The 25,540-nt window shown below is 47.5% G+C and overlaps 1 protein-coding gene across 1 annotated transcript; it reads right to left on the minus strand.

Moving 5' to 3' along the window:
• Positions 1-7,612: 7,612 nt before the first annotated feature.
• On the minus strand, positions 7,613-24,613 carry LOC147101854 (POU domain, class 5, transcription factor 1.1-like). The gene is made up of 5 exons (XM_085965987.1): positions 23,486-24,613; positions 22,737-22,848; positions 13,005-13,135; positions 11,888-12,052; positions 7,613-8,200 (listed from the first exon to the last, which is right to left on the minus strand). The coding sequence occupies exons 1-5, from the start codon at positions 24,143-24,145 to the stop codon at positions 7,955-7,957; spliced, it is 1,314 nt and encodes a 437-aa protein (XP_085822113.1). The 5' UTR covers positions 24,146-24,613; the 3' UTR covers positions 7,613-7,954.
• Between the last annotated feature and the right edge of the window lie 927 nt (positions 24,614-25,540).

Genomic DNA, 25,540 nt, shown 5'->3' on the forward strand with positions numbered 1-25,540 from the left:
AATCGGTTGGGAGGTAAAGATAAAAGGTAACATTTTACAAATGGGCAGGATGTAGCAAGTGGTGTTTCCCAGGGATCTGTCGGCAGACCTCAAGCTTTTCCCCACATATTAATGACTTGGGTGAAGGAACAAAGAGCTTGTGCATCAGTTGTGTAGACAAGAGCTGAAAGTTACAGCGGGTCACAGCAGCCTGAGCGAGCGAGCGAGCTGTGGTAGAGGGAGTTCAATGTGGGGAAGTGCGAGGTCATCGACTTTGGATTCAAAAGAGACAAAGGCCTAGAAATTCGGTGGAGGCCCAAACGGGGCGCCACGCTCGCCTGGGCGCTGGAATTACCGCTGCGATCAGAGCAGTTGCGACCGCCGGAAATTCAGCTTGAGTGCCCCAAGAGGGACACGGGGGCGAGGCTCGAGGCGCTCCGCGTCCCTCTTAGGGCGCTGAAACTGAATATCGCAGCGCAACGTGCCGCAGCGCCACACGCTGCACGGCGCGCTGCGGTACTGCAGGCCTTCCTCCCATTCTTAAGGGGGAGGGGCCTGCACCAGCGCCATCTCTGATCGCGAGTGCCGGCAAAAGAGCCCAGCACCGAGGAGAAGTGCCGGGCTCTCGGAAAACAGCCGGCACTGCCGCGGGGGCAGATCAGGAGGCCGGGGACGGAGGTGCGGGTAGGCGGCCGCCGAAAAAGACAGCCGCCCCGCACCCCCACCTTAATTTGCGCCGCTCCCACCACAGGTAGGCCCCGTGAACCGGGCACGATTTGCGGCCAGAGTAGCGGAGGCGGACGCAAACAAATATGGCGATCGGGGCGCTGCACACACCGATGACGTCATCGGTGGCGGCGCAGCGCTACAGGCTAACGCCGCCATTAGCGCCCCCGATAAATATCGCGGGAGGCGCGGCCAGTGGCGCTACAGCCACTAAGTGCCCTCTTTAGGCGCTAACTGGTGGCGCAGCCCACCGAATTTCTAGGCCAAAATCTCTGGAAGAGCAAAGGGATTTGGACATCCGAGTACACATCACAAAGCTGGTGCACGGATACAAAAAGTATTCAAAAGGCAAGTGGAATGTTGGCCTTTATCTCAAGGGGTTGGAATTCAGAAGTTGAGGAAGTGATGCTTCATTTGTACAGAGCCTTGGTCAGACCCCATCTGGGGTCATGTGTTCAGTTCTGGGCACCACACCTCAGGAGGGGGGACCGCACAGATTCACCAGATAGGATTAAATTCTGAAGACAGGTTGCATAAACCTGGTTTATACTTCCTGTAGTTTAGAAGATGGAGGGAGATGTTTAAATTGTTAAAAGGATGAGATAGGGGAGATACAAGGAAACTATTTCCTCTTGTGGAGCAATCCAGAACAAGAGAGCACAATCCAAGAGCTAGGCCATTCAGGAATAAAAATCAGGAAGCACTTTTTCCATACAAAGGGTATAGGAAATCTGGAATGCCCACCCCAAAGAGGCTGTGGATGTTGGGTCAAATGAAATTTCAGAGTTTTTTTTAAATTAGGCAAGGGTACCAATGAATATGGAAAAAATGGACAGGTAAATGGACTTGAGGTACATGATCCAAGAATGACAGAGCAGGATTGGGAATGGGGGCTGAAGGGCCAACTCCTGTTCTTATTTTCCTACTGGGGTACAGTTGCACAGGTGCTGGTCAGTAGCCTTCTTGTGGTGGCCATCAAGTGTTTGAGCGCCTTGCCCAAGTGTCAGACTATTTGACTGCTGGAGGCATCAATTTCCCCAATATAAATTGGGATAGTCAGAGTGTGAAAGGCTTAGAGGGTGCAGAATTCTTAAAGTGCATCCAGGAGAGCTTTTTGAGCCAACATGTAGAAAGTCCTACAAGAGAGGGGGCGGTACTGGACCTAATTCTAGGGAATGTAGCCGGGCAAGTGGTGGAAGTGTCAGTAGGAGAGCATTTTGGCGACAGTGACCATAATTCGGTGAAATTTAAGGTGGTCATGGAAAAGGACAAAGACGGCCCGGAAATAAGGGTTCTAAATTGGGGGAAGGCCGATTTTAATATGATAAGGCAGGATCTGGCCAAAGTGGACTGGGAGCAGCTACTTATAGGAAAATCCACATCAAAACAGTGGGAGACTTTCAGAAGGGAAATAGAGAGAGTACAACGCCAACATGTTCCTGTAAAGGTCAAGGGTGGGACCAACAAGCAAAGGGAACCTTGGATGACAAGGGATATACAAAAATGCATTAGGAATAAAAGGGGGGCTTTTGGCAGTTACAAAAGACTAAAGACGGAAGAAGCCCTAGAGGAGTATAAAAAGTGCAGGGGCGTACTTAAAAAAGAAATTAGGAGGGCGAGGAGGGGCCATGAAATAACACTGGCGAGCAAAATAAAGGAAAATCCTAAGATGTTTTATAAGTATATTAAGGGCAAGAGGATAACCAGGGAAAGGGTAGGGCCCATTAGGGACCAAAGTGGCAATCTGTGTGTAGAGCCAGATGAGGTAGGCGGGGTTTTAAATGAATTTTTTGCATCTGTGTTCACTATGGAGAAAGACGATGCAGACATAGAAATCGGGCAAGGGGACTGTGACATACTTGAACATATTAGCATCGAGAGGGAGGAGGTGCTAGCGGTTTTAGCAGGCCAAAAAGTGGATAAATCCCCAGGCCCGGACGAGATGTATCCCAGGCTGCTGTGGGAGGCAAAGGAGGAGATTGCAGGGGCTCTGACACAAATTTTCAGAACCTCTCTGGCCACAGGGGATGTACCAGAGGACTGGAGAACAGCTAACGTAGTACCATTATTCAAGAAGGGTAGCAGGGATAAACCAGGGAATTACAGGCCAGTGAGCCTAACATCTGTGGTAGGGAAATTATTGGAAAAAATTCTGAGGGACAAAATTAGTCTCCACTTGGAGAGGCAAGGATTAATCGGGGATAGTCAGCATGGCTTTGTCAAGGGTAAATCATGTCTGACAAATCTGATTGAATTTTTCGAGGGGGTGACTAGGGGGGTGGATGAGGGAAATGCTGTGGATGTGGTTTACATGGATTTCAGTAAAGCTTTTGACAAAGTCCCGCATAGGAGACTGGTCAAGAAGGTAAGAGCCCATGGGATCCAGGGTGCCTTGGCGCGTTGGATCCTAAACTGGCTGAGTGGCAGGAGGCAGAGGGTGATGGTCGAAGGTTGCTTTTGTGACTGGAAGCCTGTGTCCAGTGGGGTACCTCAGGGATCGGTGCTGGGTCCCTTGCTGTTTGTGATCTACATAAATGATTTGGATGAGAATGTAAAAGGTATGATCAGTAAGTTCGCAGATGACACGAAAATTGGTGGGGTGGTAAATTGCGAGGAGGAAAGCCTCAGGCTACAGGACGATATAAACGGGTTGGTCAGATGGGCGGAAAAGTGGCAAATGGAATTTAACCCTGAAAAGTGTGAGGTGATGCATTTTGGACGGACAAATAAGGTAAGGGAATACACAATGAGTGGTAGGACCCTAGGAAGTACAGAGGGTCAGAGGGACCTTGGTGTACATGTACATAGATCCCTGAAGGCAGCGGAACAGGTAGATAAGGTGGTTAAAAAGGCATATGGGATACTTGCCTTCATTAGCCGAGGCATAGAATATAAGAGCAGGGAGGTTATGATGGAGCTGTACAAAACGCTGGTGAGGCCACAGCTGGAGTACTGTGTGCAGTTCTGGTCGCCTCACTATAGGAAGGATGTGATTGCTTTGGAGAGGGTGCAGAGAAGATTCACCAGGATGTTACCTGGGATGGAGCGCCTCAGCTATGAAGAGAGGCTGGACAGGCTGGGGTTGTTTTCCTTGGAGCAAAGGCTGAGGGGGGACCTGATTGAGGTGTACAAAATGATGAGGGGCATAGATAGGGTAGATAAAGAGGAACTTTTCCCCTTAGTAGGGGGGTCAATAACAAGGGGGCATAGATTCAGGGTAAGGGGCAGGAGATTTAGAGGGGATTTGAGGAGGAACTTCTTCACCCAGAGGCTGGTTGGAATGTGGAACTCAATGCCTGAAAGGGTGGTAGAGGCAGGAACCCTCACAACATTCAAGAAGCATTTGGATGAGCACTTGAAATGCCATTGCATACAAGGCTATGGACCAAATGCTGGAAAATGGGATTAGACTGGACAGGGATGGATGGGCGGCGCAGACACGATGGGCCGAAGGGCCTCTTTCTGTGCTGTAAAACTCTATGACTTTATGACAATGGCCTCGCTCATGGGCCTTTCCCCTTCCCGAGCCCAAGGGTCAGAGGCCAATGCTAGTGTCCCTACTGCCACCATGGCCGAGATCAGCAGACTAGGAATGGCATATGGGGCAGGCTTGCCACCAATGCCAACAGTTCTAAGTGAGACTCGGATCAAGTTACTATACAGTTTTTACTGATTACCGAAGTGACTGAAGCCCTTGAAGTACAAGGCTACAAAAACTCAGGTGAGGAGTTGGGTACATATCAATGGCCGATTGTTCACACCCAGGCTACACTCAGCGCACCAATTTATCCCCAGTTAGCCTGCAAACGCTATTTGCCAACAAAATAGCATCAATCTTCTGCATGTGCCATTAGTGGCCATCTGGTCATGTGCATCCCTTTCAATTCTGATGTTGGTGGGGGGGGGGGTGGGGGAGCTTAGAGAAGGGAAGTAAAGGGGGGGGGGGGGGGCGGGAGTCCGTATATGCCAATGTAGATACACAGGACTAGACCCCAGAATGATGGATCCAACCCAAGCAGCACTTGGTGCTCACCATTTATATTTGCTGCCGTTGGAAGATTTGGTCCAAGGCACTGTTGGGGGCCGAGGAGAGGAGAGACTGCCAATTCAAAGCATGTTGGTGCTTTCAAGGGGAAGACTCAATAGTTTATATTGCAGAATGGTCTCACTACAAGAGGCAAACCTGTACTGTACTAAAGCTCAAAGTAGTTAATCTACCAAGTCAGGGAATGCCTGCAATAGGTTTTGAAATGATCACCGGTTACTATAGAGGTCCCAATAGATGAAGCAAGGCCCTGGGACTTCTCCTGCGCCTTCTCCAGTGGCGCTGCTCTTGGTCAGGGTCGCCAGCGAGGTCGATGACCAATAGGCCGACCCCTTCAGCCCACTGGATTCACATTGGCTGCTCCCCATAAGCCAGCAGTCAGCAAGGTTTGCAGCCAGACTGGCAAAGTTGTACATCAAAAGTGGCCTCCCCGCCAGCATTTTAGAGGCACTGCAGCAACTCGCCAAGGCTTCTTCGGCAGCACCTCCCAAACCCGCGACCTCTACTGCCTAGAAGGACAAGGGCAGCAGGTGCATGGGAACACTGCCACCTCCAAGCTCCCCTCCAAGTCACACACCATCCTGACCTGGAAATATATCGTCGTTCCTTCATCGTCGCTGGGTCAAAATCCTGGAACTCCCTCCCTAACAGCACTGTGGGAGCACCTTCACCACACAGACTGCGGCGGTTCAAGAAGACGGCTCACCACCACCTTCTCAAGGGCAATAAATGATGGCCTTGCCAGCAGCACCCAGATCACGTGAATGTATATAAAAAAGATTGACATCATGGTTACAAGTCCATATTGTTTCCCGACTGGGTCTGTCAAAGAACCAACACGTCCTCCACCGTAGCCATTCATTGCACCCTGTTTACACATCAGGACACACTTTGTACAACTCTTCCCACTGCCCAATGGAGAGTGCTTTATTTTGAAAGCAAACAATTTCAGCTGCACCACACATTAAGCTGAAGATCCATAGCACAGAGGAGCATTTGGAGATGGTCTCTACAATTGTATAAATAGTCAACACTGCCCCAAGTCGGGCACATGCACGGACATCACCAGTGTAAGTGGCCAGTATAATGCTAACCATCTATTAAAAAAAAGTACCAGTGTTATCCCAATATGAACACACTGCTAATCACTGAATTAATGGCCAATAGTCCAAATTCAAAATAGTAGCTCCGTTACCCCCTCCCCAATACAAAAACCATTCCTGCAATTTCAAAACAAATGCTGAAAACTCAATATTGACTATTACCCCCTCCCCCCCCCACCCACCACCACCAAACCCAATTCCCAACTCCCCAGTTTGACTTGGTGCTTGCTGTTAACAGCTGCTTTTCAACAGGCATTGCTCCCTCTCCGCCTCCATTCTTCTCAAAAAGCTCACCCTCAACCCTCAACCAGGAAGCTCTGCCCTCTTCTCCCACCAAGACAGATCCCTTGCTTGGGGACAGTTCCATCCAATGTTCGGTGCCCTCCATTTCTCACCGACTTTGCCTCACTGCCCAGTCACCTCTCCCATCGCCAGCTGATTAAATCTCTACATTCTGGTTTCAGCCCCACCCACAGCATCGCGTCTACCCTGACCAAGTCACCATGGGGACCGCAATTATGGTACGCTTTCTCCTGGCCCTCCCTCTCTTCTCTGCAGTATTTGACATGATTAAATCACTCCATTCTCCTCCATGGATCATCCTCGCTTCATTCAACTCATCAGCCCAACGTGGCTTTCCCCCGCCTTGCGCTGCCACGGTCACCTCTGAAGTAACTAGTAGTTCCATTCTTCTTGGGGAGAAGGAGGGTTGGAGAAGAGGGAGGGAGGGAGAGGGAAGGGAAGGGAAGGAAGGACAGCCCCTTGGCAATATTATCTTCAGAATAGGGCCAGGTTCTTCCACTTCTCTGCTGACGGTACCCAGCTCTGCCATCCCACTAAACATCAACTCCACAGCTGCTACTTTGCTGTCAGATTGCTTGTCCATCAAGTCAAGGGCAAGAAGGAACTTGCTCCAAAAAAATCTACCAAGCCTAAATCGATCCTGTTCAATTCCCAAAAACTCTATATCCTCACTCCCAACCCAAGACTACTCACTCAGGCTGAACCTGATTAAAGCTTGGGTCTTACTGAGCAAACCCCCCCATATCCGTCCATCAAAATCGCTTTATTTTGTACCTCCGTAACATCACTAACCTTTGCCCTTCACAACCCCCCCCACCGCTGCCACGGAAACACTCCCATCTCCAGGCTCGTCCTCTAGCCCTTCTCAGTGGCTCTGAGCTCTCCTAAACAAATTGATACCTTCAGAATCCCTATGGCCCCATCCTATTCTCATTGACCTTCACTGGCTCCCCATCTCAATACATGGAATTCAAAACACTGATCCAAATCCCTACATGGCCTTGCTCCAATCACTACCAGCCTCATGGCCCAGCCCATGCACTTTTGTCCTGACTCTAGCCACCTCCATCCATCTTCTATATCCCCCCCACCCCCCAACCTCCCTTGGGACAAGTGGGGAACGCTAAGAACCCAAGTAAAAAAGCAGAGCTGGTCAAAACATTACGTACTTGAAACAGCAACGGACCAGTAAGGCCTTAAAATAGGCACTGAATTTCCGCAGATTAAAGAGTTATTCAGCAATCCCTGAGAGTTATTGAAGCTAGTTTCTTCCTGCCCAAATTCACACCGATTTATGGACCTACGACAGTCAGTCATTCATTTTGACGGAGCCTCTCGTTTGGGAACATTCAGCACCAAGTGGTTCAACTCCACTTGGCAGTTTCAAGCAATGTTATAATTACAGCATTGGAATATTCAGATACATCTTCGTGAAAAGAACTACTGTAAGAAAAGAGAGGGGGAAATAGTTTATATTGCAAAACGTTCAGTACATTAACGCTACAAACTTTCAATAAGTTAGAAAATTCCCATTAAATATGTTGTTTTTTTTTTAAAAAGAAAATGGGCCGAGTGTCCAATCCCATTTATAATCCTATAGTTGGGGAAAGGGAGAGGAAGAATTTTAAAAAGAGAAAGAAAAGGAGGCAAAGTTGAGATTTAATATCAGATGAACCCCTCATCTACTTCCTAGACCCGAGATTAATTTAGAGACAACTTTCAGCCATGTTCTACCAACTTGTATCACTAGAATCAGGAGTCCTTGCACTCGGGTTAATAGAAACCCACAGCGGATCTTCTAACTGTTGTGATTGCCCATGGAGACAGCAGGGTGCAAAGCTTGAGGGAAGGGGGACATATACATGGGAGGTGGCACCATAGCTGCACTGTATCCTTGGGTTACTATGGGGTCAGGTAGCATCAGGGCACTGGGGGACATGTGAAGTGGGCTCCCCTCATGGATTTGTACATCATTCTCTTCCATACAAGGTAGTGTCATCCTCTTCCCCTTCTGTCTTCTATTGCAAAACCAAACTCTGATCACCTACCGAAAGATGGAAACATTTAGTTTTAGTCAAGCACCAACCACAGTTGACTTGCAACATAACCTAGACAACATATGCCAAGCAAAAAAATAATTTGTACATGGACCATTTAACATCCTCTTTCCCCTCCCTATTGTACATTCTGCTCCGGTGGAAGTGACCATTGGTAATGGCCTCTCAATCACCTCCATAATTATTGGCCCAGAATTTTTGTTGGAGCAAAGTCCTTTCTGGCCCTTCAAGGTGGCGTGGCATTGCAGGAATGTAAATCTGGTCATTAAATACCAGACCTAACTTTCTGCGGCAAGTTTAATTTGTTTTTAGCACAAATGCAGCAATTTCTTGAAACTCACTGGGCAGTGGAGGAGGAGGTCCCGTTTCACGAGGCCAACGACACAAATTGTCCAGCACTTTATGATTTGCAACTCACGGCGTATCTCTTCCTCGCCACAAGTTGCCGTTTTGTGCAAATTTAATATAAGCACTAATTCGCTCTGTTATTTTCCCAGTAAATACTGAGCCATTGATGTCAGGAGTGCAAAGATTAAAGCAGTCAGCACACGGAGGAACGCTCTGTGGCGGAACAGAGATCTAGGGATACAGATACAGAGCAAAAGGCAAGATTTCAGCCAAAATCCACTGAAACGGGACAAATAGGGAGTGGAGCCCAAGTACCTTTTTTGGCATCCCATTTCAGAAAGGATATTTGAAGATTGGAAAAAGTGCAACAGAATTCATACATACCAGGGGGGAAAGGTTACTGTGATTAAATTTGGGGGGGGGGAAATGCTGTAATCACAGGATTAAAGGGAAATCTAAGTTATGAAAGACGTTGAGGGGGTAAGCAAGAGATTTAATTTATCTTATTGAAACGTATAAAATTCTGACAGAGCTAGACAGACTGGATGCAGGGAGGATGTTTCCCCTGGCTGGGGGGGGGTTTAGAATGAGGGGTCACAGTCTCCAGATACGGGGTAGGACATTTAGGACTGAGATGAGAAATTTCTTCACTCAGAGGGTGGTGAACCAGTGGAATTCTCTACCACAGAAGGCTGTGGAGGCCAAGTCATTGACTTTATTTAAGAAGGAGAGAGATAGATTTCTAGACACAAAAGGCATCAAGGGGTATGGGGAGAGAGCGGGAATATGGTATTGAGATAGAGAGGATCAGCCATGATCATATTGAATGGCGGAGCAGGCTCAAAGAGCCGAATGGCTGACTCCTGCTCCTATTTTTCTGTTTCCACTGTTCAATGAACTGGTAGAAAAGGAACAAACTCAGGATTAGTATTAGGAATATAATTTTTTTTTTTTTTTTTTTTTAAATGAGGTTTTCTTCATGTAAAAGCTTCATTAGAAATTGAAAACACAGATCTACAAGTGGCTATTGAAGCAAAGCCGAATTAGCATTTAAGGCGTAAAACGTTGGGAGTACAGGAAGAGCTGAAAAATGGAGCTGGAGTGGATAGATAGGGTGCAGCTACCAGAGGTACAATGAGCCAAAATGGTCTCCTTCTGTGCTCAAGCATCGCACGTTATGAAAAAGTATATCTGATTGCATTTCCTCTTGTGTGTGTCCTACTTCCAGACTAACGTAGTCAATACACCTCTTGCAGTCATTTGTAATCTACAAACTCTCCGGCAGAGAAAGGTACCAACCCCACAATATCTGCAGCTTCTTAACCTCCCTACAATCTAGGCCAGGATTCCAATCTGCAGCCCAAAAAACATTAACCAAAAAACAATTAACCTTTGAATAAACTCGAATTAGTGATTAGACTGCAGCCTTAAAAAGGACACCTCACCTTAGCAGAATGCATTCTGCATTGCTCCTTATCATCATATATAATTATTTGTGCAACGTGTAACATTTCAGAGAGTACAAATCAGTACTTTATTTATACAGTACATAACTAGTTTCTGTCTCCATCCCTTTTTGGATTCCTTCCCTCTACCTGCCACTGAGACAAGTCTGGGAGCTGATCAACACTGGCCCGGTCGGTATATAACTCTTCCCTCAAATTACACCCTTCCTTTTCTGGCATATACGGTGATCTGCACTCAAAGTTACACATTTTACATTGTCCTCTGTCCTTGCAAACTACCGCCCCATCTGCAACCTCCATTGCTTCTCAAGTCCTTGAACGTGTTGCTGCCGCCAAAATCCATGCCCATCTTTCCTATAACTCCATGTTTGAATCCCTCCAATCCAGTTTCCGCCCCGTTAACAAAATTGAAACGGCCTTTATCAAAGTCACAAATGACATCTTTTGTAACTGTGACTGTGGTAAACTATCCCTCTCATCCTTCTCTAGCTGTCGGCAGCCTTTAATACGGTTGACCACACCATCGTCCTTCAACGTCTCTCCTCTGTCATCCAGCTAGGTATGACTGCCCTTGCCTGGTTCCATTCTTATCTATCCAGCCATAGCCAGAGAACTCTGGAGACTCCCAAGTATATATCCTTGACCCCCCTCCTATTTCTCATCAACATGCTGCCCCTCAGACAACATCTGAAGACACATCAGGTTCCACAAGTAAAGAACGAAAAAAAAACGACTTGCGTTAATATAGCGCCTTTCACAACCTCAGGACATCCCTAAGCGCTTTATAGCCAATGAAGTATTTTTTGGAATGTAGTCACTGTTGTAATGTGGGAAACATGAAAGCCAATTTGCGCACAGCAAGCTCCCACAAACAGCAATGTGATAATGACCAGATAATGTTTTAGTGATGTTGATTAAAGGATGAATATTGGCCAGGTCGCCCAGCTCTACCCCACCATCACCTCACTCGACCCCGCCAGTGTCTCTGCTTTGGCAGGCTGTTTGTCCGACCTCCAGTACTGGATGGAGGAGAAATTTCCTCCAACTAAATATTGGGAAGCCACTGTCTTCAGTCCCCGCCACAAACTCCGTTCCCTGGCCACCGGCTCCATCCCTCTCGCTAGCCACTGAGGCTGAACTCCATTCACAACATTGGTTTCCTATTTGACTGAGATGAGCTTCCCACCACATATCCGCTCCTACTCTAAAACAGCCCACTTCCACCTACGTAACACTGCCTGCCTGTCTCGGACCCTGCATCAGCTCATCCATGCCTTTGTTACCTCTAGAGTTGACGATTCCAATGCACTCCTGGCTGGTCTCCCATGTTCCAGCCTCCATAAGCTCATCCAAAACTCTGCTGCCCCCATCCTAACTCGCACCAAGTCCCGTTCACCCTTCACCTCTGTGCTCGCTGATCTACATTGGCTCCCGGTTGAGCAACGCCTCAATTTAAAAATTCTCATCCTGGTTTCCAAATCCCTCCATGGCCTCACCCCTCCCTATTTCTGTAACCTCCTCCAGCCAGACAACCCTGAGATCTCTGCCCCTTCAATTCTGACCTTTGGCAGATCCAATTTCAAATCGCTCCACCACTGGCGGCCGTGCCTTCAGCTGCCGAGGCACTAAGCTCTGGAATCCCCTCCCTGAACCTCTCCGCATCGCTAGCTCACTCCTCCTTTATGTCTTGGTCTCCTGTCCTGATATCTCTATGGCTCGGTGTCAAATTGTGTTTGATAATGTTCCTGTGAAGCGCCTTAGAAGGTTTTACTATGTTAAAGTTGTTATATAAAGTGCAAGTTGTGTTTGGTAGTGGTAATCCAATGATGCTGACCAGTAAAAAGGCACAGAAACACTCACCTCTTTGTCTAATCGGAGGTCTTCAGCAATCTGGAAGATTTCTTCGCTCGTGGGCTTGGGACAGTTCATGAAGTAGGTCTCCAAGTTTCTCTTCACGCCGTTCTCAATGCTGGTTCTCCTCTTACGTTTCCTGGACTGATCCAGAACCTGCTCCACATTACAAATCTTGGGGGGGGGGGGAAAGGATTGAAAAGAAACCATTACATTAAGAACATTTGAATGCAAGGACAAAAAAAAAAAGGCAAACCTATGTTCATATCTTCCAGAACTTTCCACGTAGCCTGTGGCCAGACTCAATTTACTTGCACAGGACACTTACAGTCGAAGACTTCCTGCTGTTGGCACACGGGATCCAGGTAGCCCCACGACTAGTCACTCACTCGCCACCAAGACTCACAGGTAGAACAGGCCACCAGTGGGGCATCTGGCACAACTAGCAGAAGCAGTGAGCAAATTGGACAAAGATTGATCAAATGCTTTCTAGCTCCAGTGATGAATAATGGGAAGGTCATGTGGGTAAATAAACTTGGATTGATCAGAATTATGAGACTATTTCATGGGGAGAGTTTTAGTTGAAGCCATCCTTTAGTTTGGCCTATTCCAGGGTTATTAAAAGTTTGCACATCAAGGGTTTAGGTTCCAAACATACATCGTAGCTTCAAGTTCATTACTGCAACCTTTGTAGTCTTAACATTTCACCAAACAGATTAACAGAAGAGGTTCTCAAACCATCTCTGCCTTAGTGCGAGGATTAAATACGTCACTTGGAGTGGTTAATCACCCACACAGACTGGGAAGACTCAGGGCCTCTGCCCTGGTTATTAGTGCGTTTGCTGATTTCTACCAGGGAAACAGTTGGGGCACTGGAAGTGGCGAGCAAGTGTGAACCTATCCACTTCGATCATGGAAAGTTCATACTTGGCGACATCATGAGACAGGAGTGCACTCAATCCCCACCCCCCCCCCACCCAGTAAAATATCCTGCCAAAAACTATCAACGCTCACACAAAGCGCAATCCACCCAGGTGCCAGAAGGAACAGCGATGGGAGTAGTACAATTATCCATCACTATGATATGAGCATTATGGATTTTACAACATCAACAAGATGCTCCTACCTCGTGCAGTCCGCCGTTGTTCTCTGCATCGTTCAGCCAGCGCTGGAGTATCGGTTTCAGTTTGCACATGTTTTTGAAACTCAGCTGCAACGCTTCAAACCTGCAGATCGTGGTCTGACTGAACATCTTCCCTAAAATGGAAGCGGAAGAATTTATATCAGTGGAGATATCGAGGATGAGAAGGTGAGCGAACAAATCATCGTACAAAAACAAAAGGCAGAGTTGCTCGTGTCACGATTATCTTGGGATGATCAGATGCAGGAAACAAGCCGTTCACCTGCCGGACTTGATGCGTGGGCAACAGCACCAAGTGACCCTTTCACCGACAGTCCAGGTCCACAATGCCGCAGGGAAAGCATGTGCCGACCAGCAGTTTCAAACAGATGCATTGTACTAAAGCTGCACCACGCCAGATCCCCCACATGTGGCCAATCGTTTTAGAACAGCCTTTTGAGTGGACTCTGGCTACAGAACAAACTAAACTTGATACAGCAACAAGACAGCATACAGATCTGAACTACTGTATTACAGACCAGGAATCTCAGCTCAAGCCCCAGTGTGTGCAGAGTTAGCTCAGCAGGCATGGGGGAAGGAGGGAGAATAGTTTTCTCCCAATTGCTATTCCTTCACCCCAGCTCCAAGTCCACGTGTGTGGATGTCAGGCAAGGGCACTCGGGAGGTCAACAACCGACCAACACTTCCCATCACAGCTCACACCTGAACAGTCACGTGAACAAGTCGTGAGGCCTAGGAAGGAATCAACACCTTTTAGGGGCGGGAAGAAAACTGGCTGGACAAAAGTAGACAAATTAATCATAACCAGCAGAAAATATTCATTCCCAACAGTTGCTCAGTTTTTCCGCAATCAATGTGCAGGTTAAGAGAATCACCCCTGGGGGGGCGGGGAGGGGGGAGGAATTGAGAATTTTTCACCCAAATATTTTGAAAGGAAAGTTATTTTAATTAAACTGGAACTTCACCTCCTCCCTGCCAAAAACATTGCAGTAATAGTGCAAAGGCAAAATGAAATACCAGCATGGAGTGAATCTCCACTCCACCCACTCCATGCAGTGAATCCCAATCCACCTACTCCATGTCGTGAATCTCACTCCACCCACTCCATGTAGTGAATCTCACTCCACCCACTCCATGCAGTGAATCTCACTCCACCTACTCCATGTAGTGAATCCCACTCCACCCACTCCATGCAGTGAATCCCACTCCACCTACTCCATCCAGTGAATCTCACTCCACCCACTCCATGTAGTGAATCTCACTCCACCCACTCCATGCAGTGAATCTCACTCCACCTACTCCATGCAGTGAATCTCACTCCACCCACTCCATGCAGTGAATCCCACTCCAACCACTCCATCCAGTGAATCTCACTCCACCCACTCCATGTAGTGAATCTCACTCCACTCACTCCATGCAGTGAATCCCACTCCACCTACTCCATGCAGTGAATCTCACTCCACCCACTCCATGCAGTGAATCCCACTCCACCCACTCCATGCAGTGAATCCCACTCCACCTACTCCATGCAGTGAATCTCACTCCACCTACTCCATGCAGTGAATCTCACTCCACCCACTCCATGCAGTGAATCCCACTCCACCCACTCCATGCAGTGAATCTCACTCCACCCACTCCATGCAGTGAATCCCACTCCACCCACTCCTTCCAGTGAATCCCACTCCACCTACTCCATGCAGTGAATCTCACTCCACCTACTCCATCCAGTGAATCTCACTCCACCTACTCCTTCCAGTGAATCCCACTCCACCCACTCCATGCAGTGAATCCCACTCCACCCACTCCATGCAGTGAATCCCACTCCACCCACTCCATGCAGTGAATCCCACTCCACCCACTCCATGCAGTGAATCCCACTCCACCCACTCCATGCAGTGAATCCCACTCCACCTACTCCTTCCAGTGAATCTCACTCCACCCACTCCATGTAGTGAATCCCACTCCACCTACTCCATGTAGTGAATCTCACTCCACCCACTCCATCCAGTGAATCTCACTCCACCCACTCCATCCAGTGAATCACACTCCACCCACTCCATGCAGTGAATCCCACTCCACCCACTCCATGCAGTGAATCCCACTCCACCCACTCCATGCAGTGAATCTCACTCCACCCACTCCATCCAGTGAATCTCACTCCACCCACTCCATGCAGTGAATCTCACTGCACCTACTCCATGCAGTGAATCTCACTCCACCCACTCCATCCAGTGAATCTCACTCCACCCACTCCATCCAGTGAATCCCACTCCACCCACTCCATGTAGTGAATCTCACTCCACCTACTCCATCCAGTGAATCCCACTCCACCCACTCCATCCAGTGAATCCCACTCCACCCACTCCATCCAGTGAATCCCACTCCACCCACTCCATCCAGTGAATCTCACTCCACCTACTCCATCCAGTGAATCTCACTCCACCCACTCCATCCAGTGAATCCCACTCCACCCACTCCATCCAGTGAATCTCACTCCACCCACTCCATCCAGTGAATCCCACTCCACCCACTCCATGCAGTGAATCCCACTCCACCTACTCCATGCAGTGAATCCCACTCCACCTACTCCATGCAGTGAATCCCACTCCACCCACTCCATGTAGTGAATCTCACTCCACCCACTCCATGCAGTGAATCCCACTCCGCCTACCCCATGCAGTGAATCTCACTCCACCCACTCCATGCAGTGAATCCCACTCCACCTACCCCATGCAGTGAATCTCACTCCACCCACTCCATGTAGTGAATCTCACTCCACCCACTCCATGCAGTGAATCTCACTCCACCCACTCCATGCAGTGAATCTCCACTCCACCCACTCCATGCAGTGAATCTCACTCCACCCACTCCATGCAGTGAATCCCACTCCACCCACTCCATGCAGTGAATCCCACTCCACCTACTCCATGTAGTGAATCTCACTCCACCCACTCCATGCAGTGAATCCCACTCCACCCACTCCATGCAGTGAATCCCACTCCACCTACTCCATGCAGTGAATCTCACTCCACCCACTCCATGCAGTGAATCTCACTCCACCCACTCCATGCAGTGAATCTCACTCCACCCACTCCATGCAGTGAACCTCCGCGTACAGCACAAGGGACATGGTACCGTTATGTGCAAATATTTTGACAAGTGGGAACATTTACACAAGTGGAACCTCTTGTACTGTGGCCTATACCTGCTGCTGCTGCCCTCCCTGCATCTATCCTGCTCTGCCACCTCCAACTTGAAACCAGCACCAGGAATCAGGAGGGAAAAGCACATATATAAATATTACTGGGCTGGAGAAATGGAGCGACAGCTGATGCAGAATGTGTTGGTTGAAATAAGAATAGAGTAGGGAAAAAAAAAAATCAAAAATGCAATTAACCATACTACAGGTAGACTATCCTTTATCCGAAAACCTCGGGACCAGCCGTGTTTCGGTTTTGTGAAAATTTCGGATTTCGGAAGGTGCGCGAAAACACTTCGGTTTTCAGAGGTAATTCGGTTTTCGGGAGTGCGGATAAAGGATACACTATCCCTTATCCGAAAGGGTGGGATAAATAACGACTATAAATACTGCTCCACCTTCGGCTTTCAGAGGTTTTCTGGTTTCGGATGTGCGGATAAAGGCTGGTACACTTACGCTGAGCAATTTCGGTTTTCAGAAGTGCGGAAAAATGCTACACTATCCCTTATCCGGCTAGGCCTGTAAGTCGTGCGCCACTCTGGTCATGTCGTGCGCACGACTTACGCTGACTGAAAAAACCTTCGGTTTTTAGAGGGTTTCGGTTTTCGGAAGTCCGGATAAAGGGTAGTCTACCTGTACTGCATCACTAAATTTTAACACCAGCTTGTCAACCTTGCTTCTGCACACAATCAACTTCCATTATAGATGTAGACAAAGGAATCCGTAATGGAAACGGCCAATGTTGGTCAGGTTGTAATCACGCCCTCCTGCCAGGGGTGGCGCTGCAGCATTTCCACTGGCCGAAGGGTGTAATTACAGCGTGACAGGTTTACACACAATTTCCATTTAAAAAATAAATCAAACCCACAACTTTAAATTGGGGACTGAATTATGCCTGCTTGCCCTGGTTCAATTTTCTCTGCCCTTTAAACCCGCTTCACCCAAAAACGACACTCAGTAAACTTTATCTTTTGTACAAGCTTCGCATAACACCAAGAGTGTTTAGGTGTATTCCTGCATTTTGCAAATGCTATGTACAAACAGTTAACAAATGGCCAGTTTGCCAAGGTACTTTAGGGTTTGACTGTACCTGGATTTTCAGAAAGCTTTTGACAAATTTCCACACTGATGTCTAATGGCAGAGATGAGGATTCACAGAGAAGGGAAAAAAGTGATAATAACTGGGTGAAAAATTGATTATAAAAAACAGAGAGACACAGAAGCTTTAAGCAGAAACTATTCAAAAAGGAGTTTATGAGCAGAGTACCCCAGGCATTAGGCTGGGAACCTTCACTGCTCAGTTTGCAAAGGAAAAGTACTGTAAGCAAATCCATTTGCTGCGGAAACCGAAATAGGAAGCAGGACGAATGAGGGACAATGCAACCAGGTTCAGATCTTTAAGATAACTGGGCCAATAAATGTAATCCTTGTGAATAGTGAAGAGTTGGCATGGGAACAAGAAACAAACTGTTAGATGCTGATGGGGGAAGATGTAGGGCAGGGGTGTCCAACCTTTAGAAGCAGTGGGCCAGGTCCTCATCATGCAGCCAGTGAGTCTGCCACAACCGATTACGGTTACACTTAAACTAACTTTAGCATGGGCGCAAAACAAAAACCGCTTTGCCTTGGTTCGACCACACTTGGGAGTACTGCACACAATTCTGGTCACCATATTATAAAAAAAGGATATAGAGGCACTGGAGAGGGTGCAAAAAAGATTTACAAGGATGATACCAGAAATGTGAACTTATACCCATCAGGAAAGGATGAACAGGCTGAGTCCCTTTTCTCTTGAGAAGAGACGGCTGAGGGGTGACCTAATAGAGGTCTTTAAAATTATGAAAGGTTTTGATTGTGTCCACTCAGAGTATTGTCACTTGTGGGGAAGAGCAAAACTAGAGGTCATCGATATTAGATAGTCACCAAGAAATCAAATAGGGAATTTAAGAAACTTCTTTACCCAGAGAGTGGTGAGAATGTGGAACTCGCTACCACAGGGAGTGGTTGAAGCGAATAGTATGGATGCATTTAAGGGGAGGCTGGACAAACATATGAGGGAGAAGGGTATAGAGGGTTATACTGACTGAGTTAGATGAGGAAAGATGGGAGGAGGCTCGAGTGGAGCATAAATGCTGGCGTGGACTGGTTGGGCCAAATGGTCTGTTTCTGTGCTTTATATCCTATGTAAAGGATTGGAAATGACTCTTTCCTCCTTCACTTCTATGCATCACTCACCCCTCCGTAAGTCACAACCTCAAGACGTCCCAAAGCACTTTACAGCCAATGAAGTACTTTAGAAGTGTAGTCACTGTTGTAATGTGGGAAACACGGCAGCCAATTTGCGCACAGCAAGCTCCCACAAACAGCAATGTGATAAACGGCTCTTTTCCCAAGTGGCAGGCAGTGACTAGTGGGGTACTGCAGGGATCGGTCCTAGGACCCCAGCTATTCACAATATATATATATATAAATGATCTAGACGAGGGAACTAGATGTAATATCTCCAAGTTTGCAGACGACACAAAGCTGGGTGGGCGTGTGTGCTGTGAGGAGGATGCCGAGAAACTCCAGTATGATTTGGACAGGTTGGGTGATTGGGCAGAAGCATGGCAGATGCAGTATAATGTGGATAAATGCGAGGTTATCCACTTTGATGGCAAAAACAGGAAGGCAGATTATTGTCTGAATGGCAATAGATTGGGAGAAGGGGAAGTGCAACGAGACCTGGGTGTCCTTGTGCACCAGTCGCTGAAGGTAAGCATGCAGGTGCAGCAGGCGGTTAAGAAGGCAAATGGTATGTTGACCTTCGTAGCGAGAGGGTTCGAGTACAGGAACAAAGATGTCTTGCTGCAGTTGTACAGGGCCTTGGTGAGACCACATCTTGAGTATTGTGTGCAGTTTTGGTCGCCTTATCTGAGGAAGGATGTTCTTGCGATGGAGGGAGTGCAGCGAAGATTCACCAGATTGATACCTGGGATGGCAGGAATGACGTATAAGGAGAGATTGGGTCGATTGGGCTTATACTCGCTGGAGTTTAGAAGAATGAGAGGGGATCTCATTGAAACTTATAAAATTCTAACAGGACTAGACAGACTAGATGCTGGAAGGATGTTCCCGATGGCCAGGGAGTCCAGAACCAGGGGTCACAGTCTAAGGATAAGGGGTAAGCCATTTAGGACAGAGATGAGGAGGAATTTCTTCACCCAGAGAGCGGTGAACCTGTGGAATTCTCTACCACAGAAGGCAGTGGAGGCCAATTCATTAAATATATTCAAGAAGGAGTTGGATATATTTCTTAAGGCTAAAGGGATCAAGGGATATGGGGAGAAGGCAGGGACAGGGTACTGAGTTTGGATGATCAGCCATGATCTCATTGAATGGCGGAGCAGGCTCGAGGGGCCGAGTGGCCTACTCCTGCTCCTATCTTCTGTGTTTCTATGTTTCTATAATCACCAGATAATCTGTTTATTAGGTTGGTTGAGGGATAAATGTTGGCCAGGACACCAGGGCGAACTCCCCTACTCGTCTTTAAATAGTGCCGTGGAATCTTTTACACCCACCCAAGGGGGCAGACAGTTTAGACTCTGTTTAACATCTCATCCGAAAGACGGCACCACTGACACGACAGCACCCCAGTGCAGCCTGCAGAAGTGCAAACCCCACTCAAGCACAGATTCTAGGCTAACACTAGTACCGGAGGAATATTGCATTGTCAAAGGTGTGAACCTTCAGCTGAAGCATTAAACCAAGGTCCTGTCTGTTCAAATAAAGATCCCATGGCACTATTCAAAAAAGTTTCACTAGTGTCCTGGCCAACATTCTTCCCTTAAGCAACTCCACCAAAAACATCTCTCTGGCATTTGCGGGACCGTGCTGCGAGTAAAATGGCAACTGCATTCTCATGCATGGCTACAGCGATTGCACTTTTTTTTTAAAATGATACAGTAGAGGTCATTCGGCCCATCATGCCTGTGTAAGCTCTTAAGAGCTATCCAATTAGTCCCATTCCCTTGCCTTTTCCCACAGCCATGCACATGTCTTCCTCCCTTCAAGTATTTATCCAATTCCTTTCGAAAGTTATTATTAAATCTGCTTCCATCTGCCTGTTTCAGGCAGTGCATTCCAGATCATAACCACTACGTTAAAAAAATTCTCATGTCGCCTCTGGTTCTTTTACCAATTACGTTAAATCGGTGTCCTCTGGTTACCGATCTTTCTGCCAATGGAAACAGCTTCTCCTTATTTATTTTCATCAAAACCCTTCATGATTTTGAACACCCCTATTAAATCTCCCCTTAACCATCTCTGATCGAGGAGAACAATCCCCGCTTCACTGGTCCTTGTACATAAAGTGCTGAGAAATGCAACAATGGGCTGTATCAATTGCATTAAGTTTTCTTTCCTTTAAAAAAAGGACAAAGCCACACCAACAAGTGCCATGGCTCAAGAGAAAAAACTGGAGCCACAAAGGACAAAGACTGGAGTCTTGAGTTCAATTGCTGGTTGGTACTGGTACTGAATTAGCAGAGAGGAGAGGAGAAAAATAAATCTCAGTGCAGATCAATCGCCAGTGACCCCTACTTGAATATTATAAGCGGATCTCAGACAAGGAGGATGGGATCCAGCTTGGTTCAGGTTGTCCTCAGCTGATAAGACGCAAGACGCCATACTCTTTCTGGGCTCCCACCAATAATGGTCACTTGGGCAAGGTACCAGAGGACACACGAGTGGAACCACCGTCCCAGTAAGGGTGTCAACGCCTTTGGGGCTAGAAGGGAAATAATGAAGGGAATGGACAAAAAAGGTTCAAGAGATTCTGCTGAAGAGCAGCAAATTATACACTGGCCCCCCATTTCTACAGCAACAATGCCATCTCTGGGGACAACACAGGCCGCTGCAATTCACCAGCACAGAATCAGCAGCAGCACCAATGATGCAGGAGCATCTCTAGTGGGGGGTCGCTTCAACATTTGAACATTAATACAACTCCAGTCCATCGTGAAACTACAGGAATCCTGGGAATTTTACAATCTTAACTTTATGTTCTTAAATTAAAGAATCAGTGCTCCACTTTCTTCCCCTTTCTCCCCAAAACACACATCACTTGGGAAGCTGAAAGCAGTACATGCTTAACACTGGCACAGATCTTCTCATTAAGCTAGGTGAGTTTCACTGTCTGACACCTCAGATCAGATTGGAAGTCAGTAAGGCACCTTTGTATTGCGGATAATAGCAATGCAGGATTGCAAAAATCAGAAGCCAATGAAACAATTTGCCTTTATACAACACCATTTACAATGAAAAGCACCCCGAGGCACTTCAGAGGTGTAATAGACACAAAATAAAATTGTCACCCACAAGAATGAAATAACAAGGTGGGCTTTAAGTAGAATCCTAAAAAGGAGAGGGAGATGGAGAGGTAATAACAACTTGCATTTATATAGCACCCTAAACTTAGTAAAATATCCCAAGGTGCTTCATAGGAGACAACATTTGACACAAGCCACACAAGGGGATATTCGAACAGAGGACCAAAAACATGGGCAGTACTTTTGGAGTGTAGTCACTGCTGTAATGCAAGCAATCACAGCAGCCAATTTGCACACAGCAAGGTCCCACAAACAGCAGAGGGCTAATGGGTAAATGGGACTTGGTGCGAGTTAGGACACGGGCAGTGGTGTTTTAGAGGAGCTCAAGTTTATGGAGGGTGGAGGATGGGAAGCCGGCCAGGAGAGACTTGGAATGGTCAAGGGTTCCAGCAGCAGATAAAGGCATGGCTGACAATAACTGCCGGGGGGAGCGACATCAAGGATGCACAAAAGGCAAAAGTTTGTGGAATTGAGGGGGGAGGTTACAGAGATAGGGAGGGAGTGCAAGGCTATGAATGGATTTAAACATGGATCAGAATTTTAAATTGGAGGATCAGGAGCCAACAGCACGCCAGCGAGAACAGGGGTGATGGGTTGAGCAGGACTTGGTATGGGGTAGGGTACCAGCAGCAGAGTTTTGGATGAGATGACGTTTTCAGAGGGCGGAGGATGAGAGGCAAGCTTATAAAAACCCTGACATTTGCAACGCCACGCTCAATGTTCAGGTTCAAAAAGAGTTTAACATTTGAGCCAATGTTTTTCTCTCTTCCCTCCCTTTCTCTTCCCCCCTCTCCCTCCACCTCCACCCCCACCCCCCAAACACAGCTTAAAAAGAACTAGAGGAGAACTGCATCACCAACTGCGTCCATCTTAAAACATCAACATTTCTCAAGGGAAACCTTTGTATTTATAGCAGCCTGCGTTATCCCACCTCCCTCCAACAATCACTGGCCCAGACCAGTCACCATCCCGAATTAAAGATGGGAATTGCAAGAACGCGTAGCATATTTTAAAACAGCAGCTCCTTGTAAATTGTACTGGTAATGTACTGTATATTCTTAATGGAATTATAGCATTGGTGGTTTTAACATCAATTATCCCCAATAAGTGTACACAACTTCAGAAAAGGAGAGGCTCAGGCTGACTTACCGTAGAGATTCCCCAAAGCCAATCCAACATCAGCCTGTGTGAAGCCAAGTGTAATCCTTTTGTGTTTCAGTTCTTTGGCAAACTGTTCCATTCTTTCTTTGGTGGGATATTCCTTTAAGCACAAGAGAGGATAAAGTTGGGAGAGCTGTTCATATTCCAAGCATTTAGAGCTAATTGAAAGTTAGGGTGTGCAGTCATGGAACCAAAATGATACTGTATCAAACATCAAGTTAATCAAGAGCTCTGGAACACTAGGTTTCCTGTGTGTAGCTCAATTGTTTCTCTGTTAAACATTAAAAGACTATGATCCACAGAAAGTGAGACATCTTACACTGAACACACAGAAAACACTGCCAGGCCACCCCATTAAATCAACAACTCCAAGATCCATCCCACAAAGGCTCTCCAATCCTGCAGACAGACTTCTCAGATACGGAAACCGTTGCACAAGTCCAACAAAAACAGACCGAACTTTAAAATACAGTTTGCAGAAGTTAGAAACTTCAAAGACAGAGAACCAGGGACCGAGAATGAGAAGCAGGAGGTGGGGGTCGCGTTTATTTACATGCAGCAAGAACAGCCCAGGAGAGACCTGGGGAGTTGAAGATATTCACCACCCTGAAATACATGGGGAAAATTCTGCATTTTACATTGCACCCCATGGAAGAAAAAACCCTGACGATTCCAAGCAAAACTTGACTTTCGTTTAAACAAAATGTATGTTTTAAACATTTGAATGAAAAAGCTACCTCCTCGCTGTCGCTGGACTGTCCTTCCTCGCTGGTTGTCCCGGTGGAGCCACTGTTGGACTGGGCAGGCTGGCTGCTGTCGCTCTGTTGCGAGGGGCTGGGGTACATCTTTGGGGGCGAAGGGAAGGCGCCGAACCCAGGGTAGGTCTGGCTGGGAAGCGGGGCCGAGGAGGTGGAGGTGGAGGTGGTGGAGGCGGCGAGGGCCGGCTGCCAGAAAGTGGTGCTCCAGCGGTGGCTGTAGGAAGGGGTTGGGGTAGTCGGGGTGCTGTAGCTCGCCTCCTGGGGAAAGCCCTTGCTTTCCTTCTCCGTTTTGATCTCCGATCTGTTGAGTAGTCCTCCGGGGGTAGCCAGGGGCGAAGCATGCCCGCTGCCCTGATGGCCATGCACCGGTCCATGGGGTGGTGGGTCAGTGGGGGTGAATGGATACCAGTAGCCGGAGTGGGACACCGCCGCAGAGTCTCCTGCCTGAGCCTGTGCATGGCCATATTCTACTTTGAGGGGTGGGAAAGGAAAGATGCCATTGTAAACCGGCTTATAAAACTGAGCGCTTACATCTTGAACAACCCCATTGCCAAAAGGCAAGAGAGCAGGTCTTTCTGGGGAATGGATTGGCCTGGCCAGATTAGCTCCTAGGCCAGGACTAATTGGCCGGCCGGACATGCTTCCAACCGGTTAGTCCACAGACACAGGCACCACCTAGCTCCAGAGGTCCATCACTGAAGCGGTCAACCCAGGCCCACAACACTCAGCTCATTGAGCCAGAGGGGAAGAGATGGACCTCTGGAGCTTGACTGAGCAGCCTGATTGGATCAATATGCTAATTGGAGCCCTCCTTATTGGCGCTGGGTGGGGGTGGGGGCGAGGTGTAAATGAACTTGATGGCTTCTCTTGGGCTTGGTCCCCTCAGCCTTTGCCTTGTGATTGACAGCTGCTGCTTCGAAGCAAGAAGTCGTTCAACCCCCATTAACAGCGACGTTGTAAACTTCTTCTGGGCAAATCAAAAACACACCAACAGGATCGTTGTGAAGGGGAACTGCAGGAAGGAGAGGGAAAAGACCCATCACCTTTAGATCACATTGTTGTAAATTGCTATGGCTTTTGGGAAGCTTTAGTAACTCAGCATCTCACACATGCTCAGCTATGTAACACCCTTTGGGAATTAAGTAAAGCAATGTATTCCTTTTTGAAGAGCCTTTTATATGGACAGTCTTTGCTATTATATTCCGAGATCCATGCCTTAAAATCCCCAAGTTTCCCATTTATAGGATCTCTTTCCTTGCACCTCACACTCAAGGCGCTCCTTTTTTTTAGAAGCAGTAAATAGATCATGGTATTATGGTGAGAGGTTGATGTATTTATTGGCTGCCTGTCAGGGGGAACAGTGGGGGAGAAAGCTGCCGCTGGGGAAGGACAATAAATGAAAGGCGCCGCCGGACCATTGTGCGCGCTGGCGGCTATCAGAGGCGACCTTAATCCGCGGCACTTGTGGCCGAAAAGAGAATGGGGCCTCCCGGAGCTTCACTTCCGAGGAGAACTTCACCCCCCATTGCAGAGTCTCAGATCAGCCTCCACAAAACAACTTTCAAAAAAAAAGACTTCAAAACCGGTTTGCGACGTAGAGGCACAAAGTGTCCCCCCAGGCACTCTCGAAAACATCGCCTGTTACAAAAATAAAATCCGCCCTCCGGCCTAGACTTTTGTTTCTTGGCGCTGATTTTTTTTTGCTCTAAAAGTTTAAAACAAAAATCAATTTCTCAGTTATTGGGAGGGAGAGGCACACCGATAATAAACACAGCGCCGCTTATTTAAATCGGTTGGTAATCCGTCTCACTCTTTCTGATCCTAAACTTCACTCATTGACCAACTTCAAACTTGAGATTTCTCCTCTTTCCCTCCCCCACCAAGTCTGGAGGGCTTGGTCAACACTGTTATCTCCTATTTACTGGCCTCCTGTCTCAGAAACTGAGTTTCACTTTTTCGCTTTGAGGTTTTGAGGGATTTTTTTGTCTTCGGGTAGAATTGTAAATTTGTAAATTTGAAGTATATTCATTTATT

Source organism: Somniosus microcephalus, chromosome 23 (genome assembly GCF_052327205.1).
Source record: "Somniosus microcephalus isolate GS21.2 chromosome 23, FLI_Smic_1.0, whole genome shotgun sequence".
NCBI classification, from domain to species: Eukaryota; Metazoa; Chordata; class Chondrichthyes; order Squaliformes; family Somniosidae; genus Somniosus; species Somniosus microcephalus.

Coding starts and splice junctions, on each gene's coding strand:
- LOC147101854 (XM_085965987.1), bottom strand. CDS start 24,145: ATGTCCGGCCGGCCAATTAGTCCTGGCCTAGGAGCTAATCTGGCCAGG. Junction 13,136..22,736: donor GGCTTTGGGGAATCTCTACG/GTAAGTCAGCCT, acceptor CTTCCATTTTAG/GGAAGATGTTCAGTCAGACC. Junction 8,201..11,887: donor ACCTCCGATTAGACAAAGAG/GTGAGTGTTTCT, acceptor ATCTTTCGGTAG/GTGATCAGAGTTTGGTTTTG.